The sequence below is a fragment of the Oryctolagus cuniculus genome, chromosome 4 (genome assembly GCF_964237555.1).
Source record: "Oryctolagus cuniculus chromosome 4, mOryCun1.1, whole genome shotgun sequence".
Taxonomy (NCBI): Eukaryota; Metazoa; Chordata; class Mammalia; order Lagomorpha; family Leporidae; genus Oryctolagus; species Oryctolagus cuniculus.
The window spans coordinates 62,966,207-62,983,969 of record NC_091435.1 but is presented as its reverse complement, the minus strand read 5'-3'; the positions used below and the strand labels follow the sequence as shown (position 1 = coordinate 62,983,969).

The 17,763-nt window shown below is 39.0% G+C and overlaps 1 protein-coding gene across 35 annotated transcripts in view; it reads right to left on the bottom strand.

The window, feature by feature from the left end:
* The window catches only part of BBX (BBX high mobility group box domain containing), a 289,118-nt gene that overhangs the window by 19,696 nt on the left and 251,659 nt on the right, over positions 1-17,763 (bottom strand). For 31 of the 35 annotated variants that reach the window (XM_051819094.2, XM_051819093.2, XM_051819088.2 and 28 more), the window contains 3 exons: positions 13,884-14,032; positions 2,779-2,868; positions 1,370-1,429 (listed from right to left, as the gene is read on the bottom strand). In XM_051819094.2, the coding sequence (XP_051675054.1) occupies positions 1,370-1,429; positions 2,779-2,868; positions 13,884-14,032 (299 nt within the window). The remainder of the gene's footprint in view (positions 1-1,369; positions 1,430-2,778; positions 2,869-13,883; positions 14,033-17,763) is intronic. The other 4 variants (XM_070072060.1, XM_070072058.1, XM_070072059.1 and 1 more) reach the window with 1 other exon arrangement.

Sequence of the window (17,763 nt, the reverse complement as noted above, 5' to 3'; positions counted from 1 at the left end):
TGGGCTTGGTGATTAAGTTCCCCTAAAAAGCCGAGGGTGGGCATTTAGCCTGGCAGTTAAGATGCAGGTTAAGTTGTCCACATCCTATATAGGAGTACCTGGGTTCAGTCCCCGGCTCTGGCTCCTGAATTCAGTTTCCTGCTAATGCAGATCCTGGAGGCAGCAGTGCTGAATGGCTGAAGCTACCAACATTGGAGATATCTAGATTGAGTTTCTGGCTCCTGGCCATTGTGGGCACTTAGGGAGAGAATCTGAAGATAGGAGCTCCCTCTTGTCTGTCTCTCTCTCTGCCTCTCGAATAACTAAGTAAAACAATTTAAAAAGGGGAGTTCAAACTGGATAATTTTTAAGATCCTTTCCAATTTTGCAATGAAGTGACTCCTATTTAAGCATTACAAAAATACTCACCTCCTTAAAAATAACTTTAATGGAAAAAAGGAGGTCAACGGGAAGGGAGGGATGGCTGCTTAACCACCACATAAATTAACATTCACCCAAGGGTTCAATTTTTAATAGTAATTACATATAAAGCCACAAATGAATCTGGCTATGGGGAATCTCAAAATGAAATCTCCTCAGACTATGGTTGACACTGAAACTTGCCATACATATGTTTGCCTCAGTCACACTCTATTTCAAACATATTTATAGATAGTGGGAAGTGGGCTTAGGGAAACATCCAAGTCAGTAACCACTTTAGCAGGCTTGTTCAGGCCAAGGCAACCCATAAGGCCCTAATCTGGGGGCTGGTGTTGTGGCATAGCTGGTGGAGGTACCACCTGTGATGCCAGCAACCCATATGGGTGCCGGTTCAAGTCCTAGCTGCTCCACGTCTGATCCAGATCCCTGCTAATGGCCTGGAAAAGGCAGCAAAAGATAACCCAGGTACTTGGAACCCTGCCACAGGTGGGAGACCTGGATTAAGCTCGTGGCTCCTGGCTTCTGCCTGGTCCAGCCCTGGCTATTATGGCCACCTGGGAAGTAAACCAGCAGACGGAAGATCTGTCTATCCCCCCCAACTTTGACTTTCAAATAAACAAATAAATCTTTAAAAAAGAAAGCCCTACTCTGACCCCCTATGAACATAAGCATCTTCTTGAAACATAAACTGCAATGCTCAACACATTCAGTCATGTGCAACTCTACTCTGTGGTTAATGTGCTTAAAGGTTACAAATCCCCCTTTAATGAAGTATTGTGTGACACATCATCTGATCTCGGCAAGTGCACCCAACATAAACCTAACTGTGAACACAGAGGTTTACTATTGGTTCAACATATATAAGTTATACCTTTTTGGCCTCTAAAAGTTACGACATTTCCAGCTCAGAATATCTGAAATTAAACAACAAATACATGGCTTCTTTTACCTTCTGTAGGGTGAATGGCATCCAAGAAGAGTTGCTTGCTTGACCATTTATCCCCACTTCCTAGAAACAATGACAGAAAAGGAAAGGAAAGTGAAACTGTACTCCTAGTATAAACATACAGACTACAAAAAATAAGACACTATAGAAAATAATTTAAATATGAAATACCACACAAATGAAACATATTATATTTCAATTATTTAATTCTCAAAATGGCATTTGCTAACTAAAAATAATAAGACGGCACAGGAAATGAATTAAAAATGAGCACATTTTTGTTTTATGAAATATATTGTTGGGTAATTTCTGTACTTTGATAATCTAAAGATTGGTAAAAGCAAAAGCTGACATTTTAACCTCAGGAATAATGTTTCTTTACCAGGATCAAAGGAAAAAATGATATTATTATACAAAAAAAAAAAAAACAAAACAAAACTAAGAAGCCAATGTGGATGTGAAATAAAACCCCACTAAGTAAAAAGTTACATACAGGAACACATAGACACATATGTCTACACACAGAAGATTGCTGCATTTAAAGCCTCATTCAAGAAACACGAAATGCTTCACATCTGGCCATGCAAGTTGGATGCAAATGGGCATCAGATGGGTAGGCTGATGGCAGTCATGACACCAACATGCAGGGAGAGGCTAATGAAAGCCCAACTTCCAGGACCTGTGGCTGCACTGAGCCAGATGGGAAGATGTAACCTATTATGAGAAAGAAGAAAAGCAGTCCTGAACTATGAGATTTTGAGATGAGCCCTGAAGAGGTTCAAGGGCCCATCCAGATCCTAACAATGACCTAGGCATTCAGAGGAAAGGAGGGGAGAAGAGTGCAGTGAGTCTCTAGTGCTCTCTGGAAATAACAGGTGACTGAAGGAGGCTGGGAGAAGAGTCTGGCAAACGGCAAAGTCTACAGATGGGGGAAGAGAGAGGTTGTGACTTCCAAGTAGCAAAGAGGCCCACAAGAATCCTCGAGTATCAGAGGAAGTATAGGAGTGCTGGGGCTCTCACATGAATGTGAAAGGAAGCAGCAGAGTGTGGCCACGGTCTGAAGGGTTGCCAGACGTGAGAAAAACGAGAACAGTCCGAGAAAATAAATGGGTAAGAGGTCAAGAAGACTGAATTACAAAATTCACAAAATGTAGATGAGCAGCAGCAGTTCTGGGATCATACGGGGCTCTGAAAATAGAGACAAATACAGATTTGAGTGGGCATCTCAACGAAGGAGATTTGCAATTAGCTGGAGTCTAGAACGAATGAAAATGCCCGCGTGGGGGTCGAATGGCACTGAAGCAAGCACAGGGGAGGAGAAAGCGAAGGCGGTGCACAGAAGCATTCCTCAGAGATGGATTCACAACGGAGGCGGCCACAAAACCTTAGCGGAGGGTGGAAGGCACCAATACCTTTTTCCGGAACATTAGGCTTCTCCTTTTTGTGCTTATATTTGCTGACAATTTTGTGGAATAAGTTCTTTTTCTGAGACTGGAAAGGACCTACAGACAATATTAATATAAATATATTTTAAGTTCACAAGGTGTCATAGAACAATATGGTGTGCTTTTAAACACTTTCCCCTCCTCCCTCCTGTGGAAGAAGCAGATTGAATCTTGCATCCTCACTCATCTAACTGGAGCGCTCAGTTCCTTTCTTGCAGCTTATTTAAACCCAGTGGTATTTTTCTTAGAAATGTACTGAGCAGAAGTCTCTGTTAGGGCTGGGAACTTCCCCAGCAGAAGCTGCAGACTTGGAAAGAGACTATGCCAATAACAGCACACAGCCGAGTCTGTAAGGGAGAAGAGGTGACTATAGCCTCCTGGAGACCATGAAGCAGGGGAGGCCATGTCCATTTCCCCTCTTCTACCAGCTCTCTCAGGACAACAGCTGGCCTGAGAGCGTTAGATAGCTTTCTGGCTGCTTCTGAGGACATGCTAGAAAAAAACAAAAATCTAACTTAAAAATAGAAAAAAACGTTTGCCAAAACCCTTTCTTTCCTGGGCAGGCAGGAGGGGAAGAAATCACAGATTCTATTTTTGTTTTCTCAGATAAAGAAAACAGAATCAAGATTTTTTTTTTTTTCAGTTAACAATCAGAAATATCAACAGCACTGATATCCCCCCAGTCAGGCACATGGCCTTCCACCATTTGTGGATAATCCTGTGTGAAACTGACTTAGTAATTTCACATAGCTGCTGTTTCCTCATCTGGAAACGGGATCATAATAGTGTCTTACTCTCAGGGTTGTTGTGAGGATTTAAAGTCAGCAGCTCCCTAAGATGCCCTTACCGCATCTCATACCTACCAGCGTCTGGACATGCGGCCTCCTGGCCAGAAGAGAGCTGTCTGTACCCTCAGTCAGTCCCTTCACCCTACACTCCCTGTGCTGCTAATCATCATCAACTCTCTCTCTGTAGTGGGCCTTTCCATCCGTGCACAAACGCAGATAGTTCTCCCGACTTAGAAAAGGAAAGGCCTCTTCCACGCAAACTTTCCTCCCATTGGTTCCTGGCCCAGTTCTTTGCTTCCCTCTGCAGCAGCAGTCCCCTCAGAAGGGTCGCCTGCCTTCTCTGTTTGCAATTTCTCTTTCCATTCCATCTTAAACCCAGTCTAACCAGGCTTCCGCACTGCACTCAACAAAGACTGCTCTTTCGGGATCGTCAATGACTGGTAAGCTGTGAAGGCTAATTGTCGGTCCTCGTGGTACATGGCTCTGTTGGTAGCTTCTGACACAGCTGACAACTCTGGCTGTACCCTTTGTCTAAATGTTTCCACCTCTGGCCTTCTGAGATACTGCCTTCTCTTGTTTCTTCTTCTCACTCACTGACATTCCCTTCTCTGCCTCCTTTGCTTCTTCGTCATACTTTTGAAATGCCCTGGGTTTGGTCCTTGTCCTCTGTTTATTCTCACACTCTGGACACTACTTCTAGTCTCAGGGCTTCAGATACCTACAGGCTAATGACTCACAAATGCACAGCAGACCAAGACTCTTCCATTCTGCATATTTGAAAAGCCAGCAACCTTATAATACCTCACAACAACCTCTGTGCATCATAGCCCCACTAATTCTGTAACCTCATACCCTGACACTTCCTTCCTCACTTTACTCCTGCCGTAGTACTGGCATCCTGGCTGTCCCTTGCACATGCAGACTTGCTCCTGCTTTTAGGACCTTTGTGTTGTTCTTCCCTCTGCCTAGAAAATACTCTTCCCCTAGGTAGCCACATGGCTACCTTCTTCCAGGCTTTGCTCAAGTATCTCAGGACCACTTGATTATAACTGCAACCTAACCCCATGTCTATCACTAGTGATAGCCCTTTCCCTCACAAACTTTGTTCTTTTAACTGATTTCTGAAAACAGCTTTCTTGAAATATAACTCACATACTATACAACTCTTTTAAAGTATACAACTGAATAGTTTTATATCCAGATATTTGCAACCATCACCAATTTTAACCCATTCTATCACCTCAAAAGTAAACGTCATACCTTTTAGCTATCACCCTTTTCATACTTGCATTCCTACCCGCCAAGCAATCACTAATCTACTTCATCCCTATAGATTTCCCTATTCTGGAGATTTCTGACACATGGATTCATGCAATAGGTGGTTTCTGAGTGGCTTTCTGACATAGCATAATGTTTTCAAGACTCATCCACACTGTATCATGCGTCAGGCTGAGTAATATTCCATTATATGGATCTAACAGATTTTATTTACCCTTTCAACAGCTGATGGACATATGGATCACTTCTAGTTTTTGGGTAGGATAAATAACGCAGTTATAAACATTTATATATAAGCTTTGGTGTGGATGAATGTGTTCATTTCTCTTCTGCATATGCCATAATGGGTAAGTGCTGGTCCTATGGTAACTCTAGGCTTAACCTTTTGAGGACCTGCAAACTAAGTACTAAAGTAGCTGCACCATTTTACATCCCCGCTCACAGTGGATAAAGGTTTAAACTTCTCCACATCCTTGCCAAAATTTGTTATGTCTTTTTGATCATCATAAAGATGTAAAATAGTATCTCCCTTATTATGGTTTTTGAATTGCATTTCCTTGACAACTGATGATCCTTTCCTGAATTTATTTGCCATTTGTATATATTCTTAAGAAAAATGTCCATTCAAATTGCTTGCACTTTTAAAAATTATCTTTAAGTTATCTGTTTTATTGCTGAATTGTACATGTCTTTATATATCCTAGATAAAAGTCCTTTATCAGATATATGATTTGCAAATAGTTTCCCCCATTCTGTGGGATATCTTTTTCGATTTCTTAGCAGTGTCCTTTGGAGTATAAAAGTTTTTAATTTTGATACAGTCATTTGTCATTTTATCTTTTGTTGCTTTTGGGGACATATCTAAGGATCTGGCCAAATCTGAAGTCACAAAAATCTATACCTATGTTTTCTTTGAAAAGTTTACAGTTTTATCTCTCACATTGAAGTCTTTGATCCAGTCAAGTTTTATATACTGTCTAAGGAAAGTACGGGTCCAACTTCACGCATTCTTTGACATGTAGATATCCTGTGGTTCCAATATGAGTTTTTTTGAAAAGACTATTATTTTCCTAATGAATAGTTTCAGCTCCTTTGTTGAAAATCAGTTTACCAAAAATGTGGAGTTTATTTTTTGGACTCTCAGTTCTATTTCCTTGATTTATATGTCTGTCTTTATGCCAGTACAAAGTTGTCTTGACTACTGTTGTTTTGTAGTCAGTTTGGAAATCAATTAATACTTTTTCTCAAGACTATTCTGGCCATTCTGAATCTCTTGTAATTCCATATTAATTTTGGATTTCTTTAATAATTCCTTCAAAGAAGTGAATTCAGGTTCTAAGAGGACTAAGCTGAATCTACATCTATCTGTTTGGGGCATATTTCCATATTAACAATATTAAATCCTACAACCCATTAACATTTTTTTCACTTATTTCTGTCACCTTTCTCTCAGCAATGTTTCTGTCGTTTTCACTGTGTTGTATTTCTTTTGTTAAATTTATTCCTAAGTAAGTACTTTATTCTTTTTGATGCTATTATAAATGAAATTGTTTCCTAATTTCATCTTTGGATTGTTCAGTATAAATGTAAAGAAATACAATTAATTTTTGTCAAATTAATTCATGCGACTCTATTATTAGTTATAATAGTTTTTAGCATTTTTTTTTAGGATTTTCTATATGTAAGATCATGTCACGTGAGGCTAGAGATAGTTTTATCACCTTCTTTCAAATCCAGATGCCTTTTGTTTCTTTTTCTTACCTAACAATGCTGGCTACAAGCTCCAGTTCAATAGAAATGGTGAGAGGAGACATCCTTGTCTGTTGTTTGGTACATAGAAAACACCTACTCTTTGACACTTAAATATGATGCTAGGTATATGGTTCTGGAGACCCTTTTAACCAGGTTGAGGAAGCTTCCTTCTATTACTAGTTTGTTGAGTGTTTTACCATGAAAAGGTTTTGGATTTTGCTAAGTGCTTTTTCTTACATCTACTGAGACGATCACATTTTGCTTTAATGGCTTAGTGTATGGTATATTCTGGAGATTGCTCCATGTTCATTTAAGAAGAATGTATATTCTGCTGTTCTAGGGGAAAGTATCCTATATATGTCTGTGAGTTGGTTTATAGTGTTGTTCGGGTCTTCTCTTCCCTTATTTATTGTCTGGAATCTCCAGACAATATGTAAGTCTTAAACAATAAGGAAAGTATATAATGTGCTTGAAGGCAAGAAGTGCTATGGAAAAAAAGAAAAGAGTGATAGAGCGGCAAGGCATAAGATCAACAAGGAGAAGAGAAGACTTTAAATAAGAAACATTGTTTTCATTCACAGATATGATCTAAGATAGAATCTATGGAGCTGAGTACACCACAGGTTCTCAATAAACATTTGTTTCACATACAAATAAACAAAGCTCTTCAAACACTGCTTGGCATGAAGCAGGGCTCAAGAAATGGCATTTGCTGCTGATGTAACTGATATCACATCTGCATAGTGTTTTCTGATGATTACACCAAGTCATCATTCTAAATAACCAATAGTAAAACTTCTGGATTGGCTGAAACTGGTTTGAAATGGAAATACAAAATGCTCCCTTGTTTACTTCTTTGGGAAAAATGAGAAAGAAGAGAAAAGAAAATAAATTTATCAAGCACAAAGACAATGTTTCCATGTACATACGACACTAAATTACAGGTTTGTTTTAATTTAAATTTTTGCAATCATTTCCTCTTGTATTTTTTGCACCCTAAGAAACTCCAAACCAGTGCACCTGAATGACACATAGGCAATCCTGAAAAGGGAAGCAGGAAAAAGAAGAGAAACAATTCTGAGACTTCTCAGGATCACAGCGATCCTGGGGATTTACTTGCAGGAAAATAACATTGCTCACAGAAGCAAACAGCTTTAATATATGAAATGGGTTAGGAATGAAAAAAAAGGATATATCTTTGCAGAACCAACCATACTAAGAGCAATCTAGAAAGTATAATTTAAGAACAAAGCTAAAGATAAAGCTTGTCAATTTTAAAATGAGAAAAGAACATCCAGAGAGGCTTTATACATAGAAGAGCTTATGTAAACTTACATTTTTAAAATTCCTTGTTTCTAGTCCCCAAACTACAGCTATATAACTACATTAAATAAACTACAACTTCAGATAAAAAAATGACATGCTTGAAAGGAAAGTAATTGATACGATCTAATTGCAGTCAATAAACAGCAATTTTAGAGTCAAGGAGTGAACAATTTGATTTCTGCCCATCAGTGTGGTACACTTATGTTTGATAGTCAAAAGAAATAAGTCAAAATTGGAATAAAAGTAAGTATAAGGGAATTCACTGCTAGCTTTTTTTTTTTTTTTTTTTACTTAGATTATTGCTAACATTAACACAAAAGTGTCCATGGAGGAGAAAAAAGGCAGGAAGTGAAAAGCAGAGAAAAGTGTCTTAGAAGGACCTTTACTTTACTACTACCTTAAGCTTCCACTCAATCTCTTTCTCCACCCAATTTCTTGAGAAAATATTTGCATCAGCTTCAGCTTCCTTATGACAGAAGCACTTGCTGCTAGTATACAAAGCAGCTTAAATCTCCACTTACGAGTCTGCATAAAATGATCCATGTTCTAAAGGTACTAATCTCCTCTGCACCTCTGCTTCAGGGTGGGGTAAGGAATAGCAGTGCCAAACCACAAGCAAACAGGATAACAGGGCTGCCTGCAGACATCAGGAACAAGCGTTCCAAAACATTAATGCTGCTCAAAGTTTGCTGGAAAATGGCCATTGTTTTGGGTGAGAAGTTGTAGTGACACGGGAGCAACTTCCGTGTTAAACTGGTATGATAATTTTTCAAGGTCAGCAGGGAATTGAGCAAATCCTCATCTTGAGAACTGTTGTGAGAAACAAAATGCCCAGCATAATGCTGACGATGGTGGCTTTTGGCCAGGTACTACAGTTTTTATGTTTTTAAGCTATAAAAGTTAGGGGTTTATTTCTAAGACTAGGCTGTCATTTTTGTTTTGGACACATAAGTAATAAATTACCAACGAAACAATAAAGTCCTTTGCAATAAGTCATGGCAAAGTGCTTCTAGCAGCTGGGCACGTAGATCTGCTGACATGAATGTGTTAAGATTGACTGAGGAGGAGGAGTCACCTTACTGGGCTGAATAAGCACGCTTTATTATGGAACACAAGCTTATATTAAGAATACCTTTTTTATATCTGCAAATGTGCTGTCGCCATTATCATGAAAAAGTTAGGTGGCACTGAAGATTTCCCGACAGATACAGGGAATACAGAGTTCTGTCCAACCTCAAAACTATCTTCTTTGGAGGAGAGTTTGCATCAGATTTCAGTTCTCTAAGGTTGAAAGTATCCTTACTTTGGCCCAATTCCAAACAGGGGATTTTGTCTTCAATGTTTTATTCTATAAATCTGTCTCTGAGATTTTTTTTTAACTCTCAAATCCTTAGCCACTTTTAATTTCAATCTTAAAATATAAGTGTGGATTTGGAAAAAAAATGAGAAAGACCAACAGTATGCTTGTTAATGGGCCCAGGAACTATGTAAAGAGACAAAGGAGAAAGGAGATGTGAAGTCCAGGGTCAAGGTGAGGCATAATTTAAACACTTGGAATGAACTCAGTTTTCTTTTTTTCCATGACCCCACATCTGTTTTAAAACTACTATTATATAGAGAACTCTTGACTTCAGATACTTCTGTAAACAATACTTATACATTAGCAGTACAAATAATATGTCAAAACGAATCTCTTAGGAAGTTGCCACTAAATTTAGACTTACACGTACAGCTTTCAGTTAAAAATATACACAAATAATTATGAGAGATAACAGAAAATATACTAAGATTGGATTGCTCCAGTTGAACTGCATTGGGAATTTGATGGATTATAATCTACTGGATAATATGTTCTTTGAAGTAAAGAGAAATTCTATTCCTAAATTGTAGTCCTATCTATCATAAAATAGCCCAAGCTCAGTAGGAGGAAGATGGCATTTATAGTTATTTTCACAGCAGAGTTTTTGATAAGACCTCTTACCTGGACATAAAGGAAAAGGCAGAGGCAGAGAGTGGACAATGGGAAAGGTGCAGAGAGCACTCAGAGAAAGGGAGGTACTGGGAAAATACGAGAGTAAAACCGAGCAGATACTATGATTCTGATTCTGATAATAACTGTATGAATGCACACATAATAATTTCTGTAAGAAACTATACTTCAGAAAAACTCATTTTATGTAACATAAAGTACCTATAAAGGTAACAAATATAAAGCAGGAAACAAATATAATGAATGCTGCATGGTAACAAATACAGCATAGAATCAAATGCAGAAAAACGGCACATTTTAGGGCAAAAATGAGGTTTCCTCTGGACATAGGCTCTTTTACTAATGAAGTAATGATCTCATACACAGTGTTTGCTTTGAACAGTTCATTATGCAAAGATACCAAGGGTCTAGAGTCTAAGAAAACAATCTAATGTATCCCCTAAAGATTGGGCAATTATAGCACAGCTGGTATGATAATTTCATTAATAACTTGTAGTGTAGTACACTGGTGCTGCTAATGCCAAAATTACAATCAGTCTCAAATACTATTTCATTCGTTTGTTAAATAAAGAATACATTATTTAATTTCTGTTTTATTTTAATTGCTCCATGAATTATATTGTGGAGCAAAATCTAAGTCTTCTTACATATGTCCATAATTATTGATATACTGCTTAAGAACCACTGACTTTGTGGCATGAGAGGAATAATGAGACAGATGATATTGCACAAAGTATAATCCAAAGCTCCCAAAAGCTATTTGACATCAAAAGAATTACTGTTAATCTCAGCTGGGAGAGGAAAATCACATAACAGACAATTAAGACCCAAGAGAAGGTTTCATGAAAATAGAACCTAACTTCAGGGTTTTATAGCTTTACAAATGTACACTTATTGTTACATTCCCTGATAGATAATTTGGCCAACTTGAGAGCTCTAAAATGAACGTCTTGAACTCTAAGAATTGGAAGAAAGAGTACATCCTAGACATCAATCAATTAAGTTCCATTTTATTGGCTTGTCAGGTATTCATCAGCAACTTTAAGTCCAAGAATTATGGGAGCTCAAGATGCCTGGTATCTTTGGGCTCATGGACTACTCTGCCTATTCCTAAATATCTCCTGGGCATAGGTTATCATTTCACCTGGTAATCCATTATGGCACTCAGCTACCTACCTGTCAGCAAGTCTACTTTATTTCTTTCCCTACCTATCTTGGATGACCCATGATAAAACACTATTTTCCCAGATGAGCAAACCTGGTGGTGCAACAACATTTCTTTTTTAGTTCTTTATTCACTAGACTTGCTTTTATTAGCCTCAGAGGAAAGCCAAGCTAATTCTAAAATGACTTTTATGTACCTCCCTGCCTTCAATCATGTAGGGGAAGTTTTCTTCAGTCTTTCAGTTCTGTCTTCAGGTACAGATCTCAAAGAGTGCCTCTTATGTTGTGGCAATTCCAGTGTGCAAAGGGTTTTTAGGTCTTGAGGGAGAGAGGTTTTGGGTTTTTTTAGAGAAGAAACCATAATTTTCCCTAGGAAATAGGCCTTAAATATTCCCTCAAAATCTTTGAAACTATCTCTCACATCAATATTTACATCTATCATCTATCTAACAAAAATACACAAAAGAAGGAAATTAATCTGATTTGACACAGAGCAAGCAACAAGCAGCCACCCTGAAGGATAATTACAAGAACTCCTCCATCAAACCCTGCTCAGAATTTGATCCTGACAGCAACTACAGCTCAGCCACACCAGTTCTTCAGCTCTCTATTCCCTGTCATTACAGGAGAACTAAATTAATGGAGAATTTCAAAGTGGTATAAAAAAAAATAGAGATACAATTTCTCTATCAAGCTTTAGAACTAAAGTCACACCAGAAGACAAGTTTCCTATTGATGACAACACTGTCAGGTTGGGAAGGTGACAAATCTTCAAATCTTGCTTGAAATGTCCTGCGCAGGGCAAGATGTTTAGCACCCTAGTTCCTTACCCCACAACTGTCAACAGTGGTTTTGAGTTTTGAGATCATTGAAAATGTCTTCCTATACTCTTTAAAAAGTCTCCTTTTGGGCCGGCACCGTGGCTCAATTGGCTAATGCTCCGCCTGTGGCGCTGGCACTCCAGGTTCTTGTGCTGGTTGGAGCGCCAGATTCTGTCCTAGTTGTCCCTCTTCCAGTCCAGCTCTCTGCTGTGGCCTGGGAGGGCAGTGGAGGATGGCCCAGGTGCTCAGGCCCTGCACCTGCATGGGAGACCAAGAAGAAGCACCTGGCTCCTGGCTCCTGGCTTCAGATTGGTGCTGTGCGCTGGCCACAGTGCACCAGCCATAGCAGCCATTTGGGGGGTGAACCAACGGAAGAAAGACCTTTCTCTCTGTCTCTCTCTCTCACTGTCTAACTCTGCCTGTCAAAAAAAAAAAAAAAAAAAAAAAAAAAAAAGTCCCCTTTTGGATTGCAAGGCTGCTTCTGATGAATGCTGACATCAACCCAAGTCAAGTTGATCACATTAAATATTCCCTGATATCCGGATTCCAATACAATCCCATCAAGGTTGCATGTACCAATGCCATCTCACTAGTCCCAGTGATCAATTTCAGTTCACAATTGATCACAATGATAGGTCTAAGAGTCAAAGGGATCACACAAACAAGACTAGTGTCTGCTAATACTAACTGATAGAATCAAAAAGGGAGAGAATGATCCAACATGGGAAGTGGGATACACAGCAGACTCATAGAATGGCAGATGTCCTAATCAGCACTCTGGCCTCAGAATCAGCCCTTAAGGCATTCGGATCTGGCTAAAAAGCCCATGAGAGTATTTTAGGCATGGAAAGCCAAGACATTCAGGAAAAACAAACAAACAAACAAACAAACAAAAATTAAAGGAAAGATCTCTGCAAGTGAGATCCCAGTGGAAAGAATGGGGCCATCAAAGAAGGAGGTACCTTTCTCTGAAGGGAGGAGAGAACTTCCACTTTGGCTATGACCCTTTCTGAATAAGATCGAAGTCGGCAAACTCAAAAGGCTTCCATAGCCTTGGCAACTCATGACTAGAGCCTAGGGAGATTACTGATGCCATAAACAAGAGTGTCAAATTGTTAACAACAGGAGTCACTGTGTTCTTACTCCTCATGTGGGATCTGTCCTTAATGTGTTGTCCAATGTGAATTAATGCTATAACTAGTATTGAAACAGGATTTTACACTTTGTGTTTCTGTGTGGGTGCAAACTATGAAATCTTTACTTAATATATACTAAATCGATCTTCTGTATATAAAGATAATTGAAAATGAATCTTGAAGTGAATGGAATGGGAGAGGGAGCGGAAGATGAGAGGGGTGCGAGTGGGAGGGAAGTTATGGTGGGGGGAAGCCGTTGTAATCCATAAACTATACTTTGGAAATCTATATTTACTAAATAAAAGTTAAAAAAAAATTCCCTGATATCCTTGAAAATAAATATGCTAAACCAAGCACTTTTCCAAATTTAACTAAACCAGTACCTATATCTATGTATCGATATCTCCCTATATATACTACCGGAGTAGTATATATTTATTTTCATTTGGTCTGTACTGCCAATAAAGAATAGGGTCTGGTTATCAGGTGAGTAGAATGATTTCAGTCCTGGAATCCAAGCTGTAAGAGAAATGGGAACAGAAGAATTGAACTCAACCAGCAGATTCAAATACAGCTTGACTGCACCTTTAACGACAAATGCTTACACTGAGATGCCAGTGGACGGAGACTTGGAGAATCAAGAAGGAAAAAAGGGAGGTGGGAGCCATGATTATTGTAGAAAGCAACCTGAAATTCCCTCTACTGTCTCAATCCTAAATCTAAGTACTGTACATATCTAAAGGGAGAGACCTAAGCTTAGCAGAGGGGTCTGCGGAGATTGTGAGTGTGTTGTAGGGATGTACAGGTCAAATCTAACCTTTGCTGGTTTTAGTGGATTCGGAGGACATGTTCCCAGTCTTCTTCTTTTTTCTTGGGACAGGTACACATTTCCGGTCAAATGAAATAGGACTATATTGAGGGAGGCTGTTGAATTTTTTTTCAAATTCTTCATCCAGCTTCGATGAGCTATGAAAAGGGGTGAGGGAATTAATCAATACATGAGCAAATATTTGAACAGAAAATGATAAGAGATACATACTGAGGATACTCTGTTTGAAAATAGGTCCTTGGGAATTGGGAAGTATTAAATAAATTCTGTGCAAGCAAAACACATCTTTTCACAGAAGCTTGAGAAGACTTATCAACACAGTTTCTTAGTAAACTCACATGACAAGTAATATAGAAAAGTAGAAATATCATTCAAAGTATTAGAACTCTTTCAAGTAGAGAATTTGCCATTCTCTCCTTTGGCATGATAATCTTTCATAAGGTTCAGTGCAAAGTATACTCTATACAGGCTCATTTCTCATTCCAAAGATTCATAAAAATGTGTACAAGCAAGTGTGTACAAGTATATGTATACAAGAATATGATATACTGATAGATTTGAAAAATTTGATTAAAAAATGTATTGGCTAATGCTTGATTAAAATAGATATGCACAAATAAAAAATAAACCAATTTTGAATAGTAGAGAACTAGTTGATTAGAGTGAGTACTATTGATGCAAACATGCTGGCAGACACAACCCCACTTTAACTTAAGCCACCAATGACTTTAAAAAATGCCAGTGGCCCTGGGACCAGCACTGTGGTGTAGCAGGTTAAAGCCCTGGCTTGTGGCGCCAGCATCCCATATGGGCACCGGTTCAAGTCCTAGCTGCTCAACTTTGATCCTGCTCCTGGCTCCTGGCTTTGGGTCACCTCAGCTCCGGCCAATGCAGCCACTAGGGGAGTGAACAAGTGGATGGAAGACCTCTTTCTCTCTCTGTAATTCTCTTTCAAATAAATAAAATAAATCTTTTTTCATAAACTTTATTATTATAACCATTTTTAAAAAAGATTTTTATTTATTTATTTGAAAGGCAGAGTCACAGAGAGGCAAAGGCAGAGAGAAAAAAAGAGAGGTCTTCCATCCATTGGTTTACTCTCCAAATGGCTACAATGGCTGGAGCTGTGCCAATCCAAAGCCAAGAGCCAGGAGCCAGGAGCTTCTTCTGGGTCTCCCATATGGATGCAGGGGCCAAAGACTTGACTTGGGCCATCTTCTACTTCTTTCCCAGGCCATAGCAGACAGCTGGATTGGAAGTGGAGCAGCCGGGACTTGAACTGGTACCCATGTACCAGGCTTTACCTGCTACTCCATAGCACCGGCCTCTAAAATAAATCTTAAAACAAAAAATAAAATGCTACCAGCCAAGATGGCAAATCCTTGGGCTGATTTTGAAACTGCCTGTAAAAGTCCCTCCCTACCACCTCCAGCAATGGCAGTGTACCTCTGGGTTCCAGGCTGGCTACTGGCTTTTTAACGAAGATGCAACTTAGATGGGAGAAGCTGCAGAAGGACTGCTTTAGTGCCCACTTATAGGAAGTTAATGTAAGAGGCTGGCGCTGCAGAGTAGCAGGTAAAACCGCCACCTGCAGTGCTGGCATCCCATATCGGCGCCTGTTCAAGTCCTGGCTGCTCCACTTCTGATCCAGCTTTCTGCTATGGCCTGGGAAAGCAGTAGAAGATGGCCCAAGCCCTTGTGCCTCTGCACCCGTGTGGGAGACCTGGATGAAGCTCCTGGCTCCTGGCTTCGGATCGGCACAGCTCCGGCCGTTGAGGCTAATTGGGGAGTGAACCAGTGGACAGAAGATCTCTCTCTGCCTCTATTCCTCTCTCTGTATAACTCGGAAGTTATGGGGGGAAAAAGCCACTGTAATCCAAAAGCTGTACTTTGGAAATTTATATTTATTAAATAAAAGTTTTAAAAAAAGGAAGTTAATGTGTTAGGTTTCTAGCTAAGGGATATACTTGAGATGTTACCACCTATGACTGTTCTCAGTGTTGGAGGAACATACAACATTTGGGAAGAAGAGGTAAGACAGTTAGATGACAGTCTCAGAATGGTCAACAGAAAATGACCATTACTAAGTTTTATCAAAGCTGAGGGAGTGGATGGTGACAACCCTTCCTTAATCGCTTTTCTCATTCAGTCAGAAATATGTTTATAATGATGGAAATTTTGATACTAAGCAGGCACTATTAGAAAGTTATCTATAAAGATACAAAATTTCAAACATTATTAATACCCAAAAGAAAACTGTTAAAAAGCCAGCTGTAATTCATAAGATCTCTTGGGACTGTTGCTTTTCTTCTTGCATGTTTCTCTTGGAGAGATCTATAAAACTAGCACTGCTATTCCGGATGTGAGGTTTTCTTGGCCACTGTTAACCAAACAGGTGGCACATTTTCTGAAATTAAAAAGGTTTGCAATGTTCATCTACAAACACCAGAGAAGACAAATGACCTCACATTTCTCACTGCTCAGGCACTGCACTGGTGTGTTCTAAATAAGTCAGACCCAATAGTCTGACCCTGACCAGCCAATATGTAAACTGGGGAGGGAGTAAAGGGCACACATGCAGCTTCCTCAGAAATGAACAGACCACACACACAATTCAACTTGTTCCTAAAGAAGACTGGTGAGAATGCAAAGGGTATTTCATGTAAAATGCATATTATGGGGGAAAAAAACTATGAATGGATTTCAGTTCTTTTTGCCTCCAAATTAATTTATTTCGATTTTCTATGAATTTTCTGAAGTATCCTCTTATCTCTCATATACCTTCAGCAGTTTCTTTAAGATTTATTATTTATTTATAAGTCAAAATTACAGAGAGACAGGGAGAGAGAGGAAAGAAAGAGAGAGAAGGGGAGAGAGAAATCTTTCATCCACTGTTTCACTCCCCAGATGACCACAACAGTCAGGGCTGGGCCAGGCCAAAGCCTGGAGCCAGGAGCTTCTTCTGGGTCTCCCACATGGCTGCAGGGGCCCAAGCACCTGGGCCATCTTCCGCTGCTTTCCTAGGCACATTAACAGGGAGATGGATTGGAAGTGGAGCTGCCTAGACTCGAACCAGCACCCACATGGGATGCCAGTGATGCAGGTGGCATCTTAACCTGCTTCACCACAATGCCAGCCCCATTCAGGAGTTTCTAATGGAAGCATCAGAGGTACTTCTGTTGGAGAGCCTTAACACTGCCTTCTCGCCCTAAGATTTTACATCGTCTCCAACATGTGTAGACTAACAATTGGTCTAGATGCTCAGTGGTCACTTTTCCTAGGAAATTCTGCAAGTGAAAGTATCATCTGATAATTACAAATGTGGAGATTCTCATGACATTATTTAAGCATACAGTAAGCAAAACTAATTTGAAGTACTTTGAATTTTTAAAAATATTAGAAGTGAAATATATAAAATTATAAACATATCATTTATATAAATAATCTTGAAGAGCCAGCACCATGGGAAATAATTTATATCCTCTCACTTTGAGATAACCTACAGAATTAGAATTAACCAGACTTGAAAGCACGTATACTTCCAAAAAATATTATATTATTCCATAAACATAAATGCAAATATTATGAATAAACCAAATACAATTCATCTAATGCATAAAATTTGCATACCTTTAAATACACTTATGAAAAAATATGGAGAATGTAAAAATGTACTTATTTCTATTCAACACATTCTTTTCAAATGAGGCTAATGAGAAATCTCAAAGGATTTTCAAAACAGCACAATTGAATAAGCAGATATTTCCTCACCAATATAAAGTATGGGATCTCCTAACTTGCTAACAAAATGCTTCATATTAAGATTACTATTAAGAATCTTTGGCATAACATTAAATACCAAAAAATT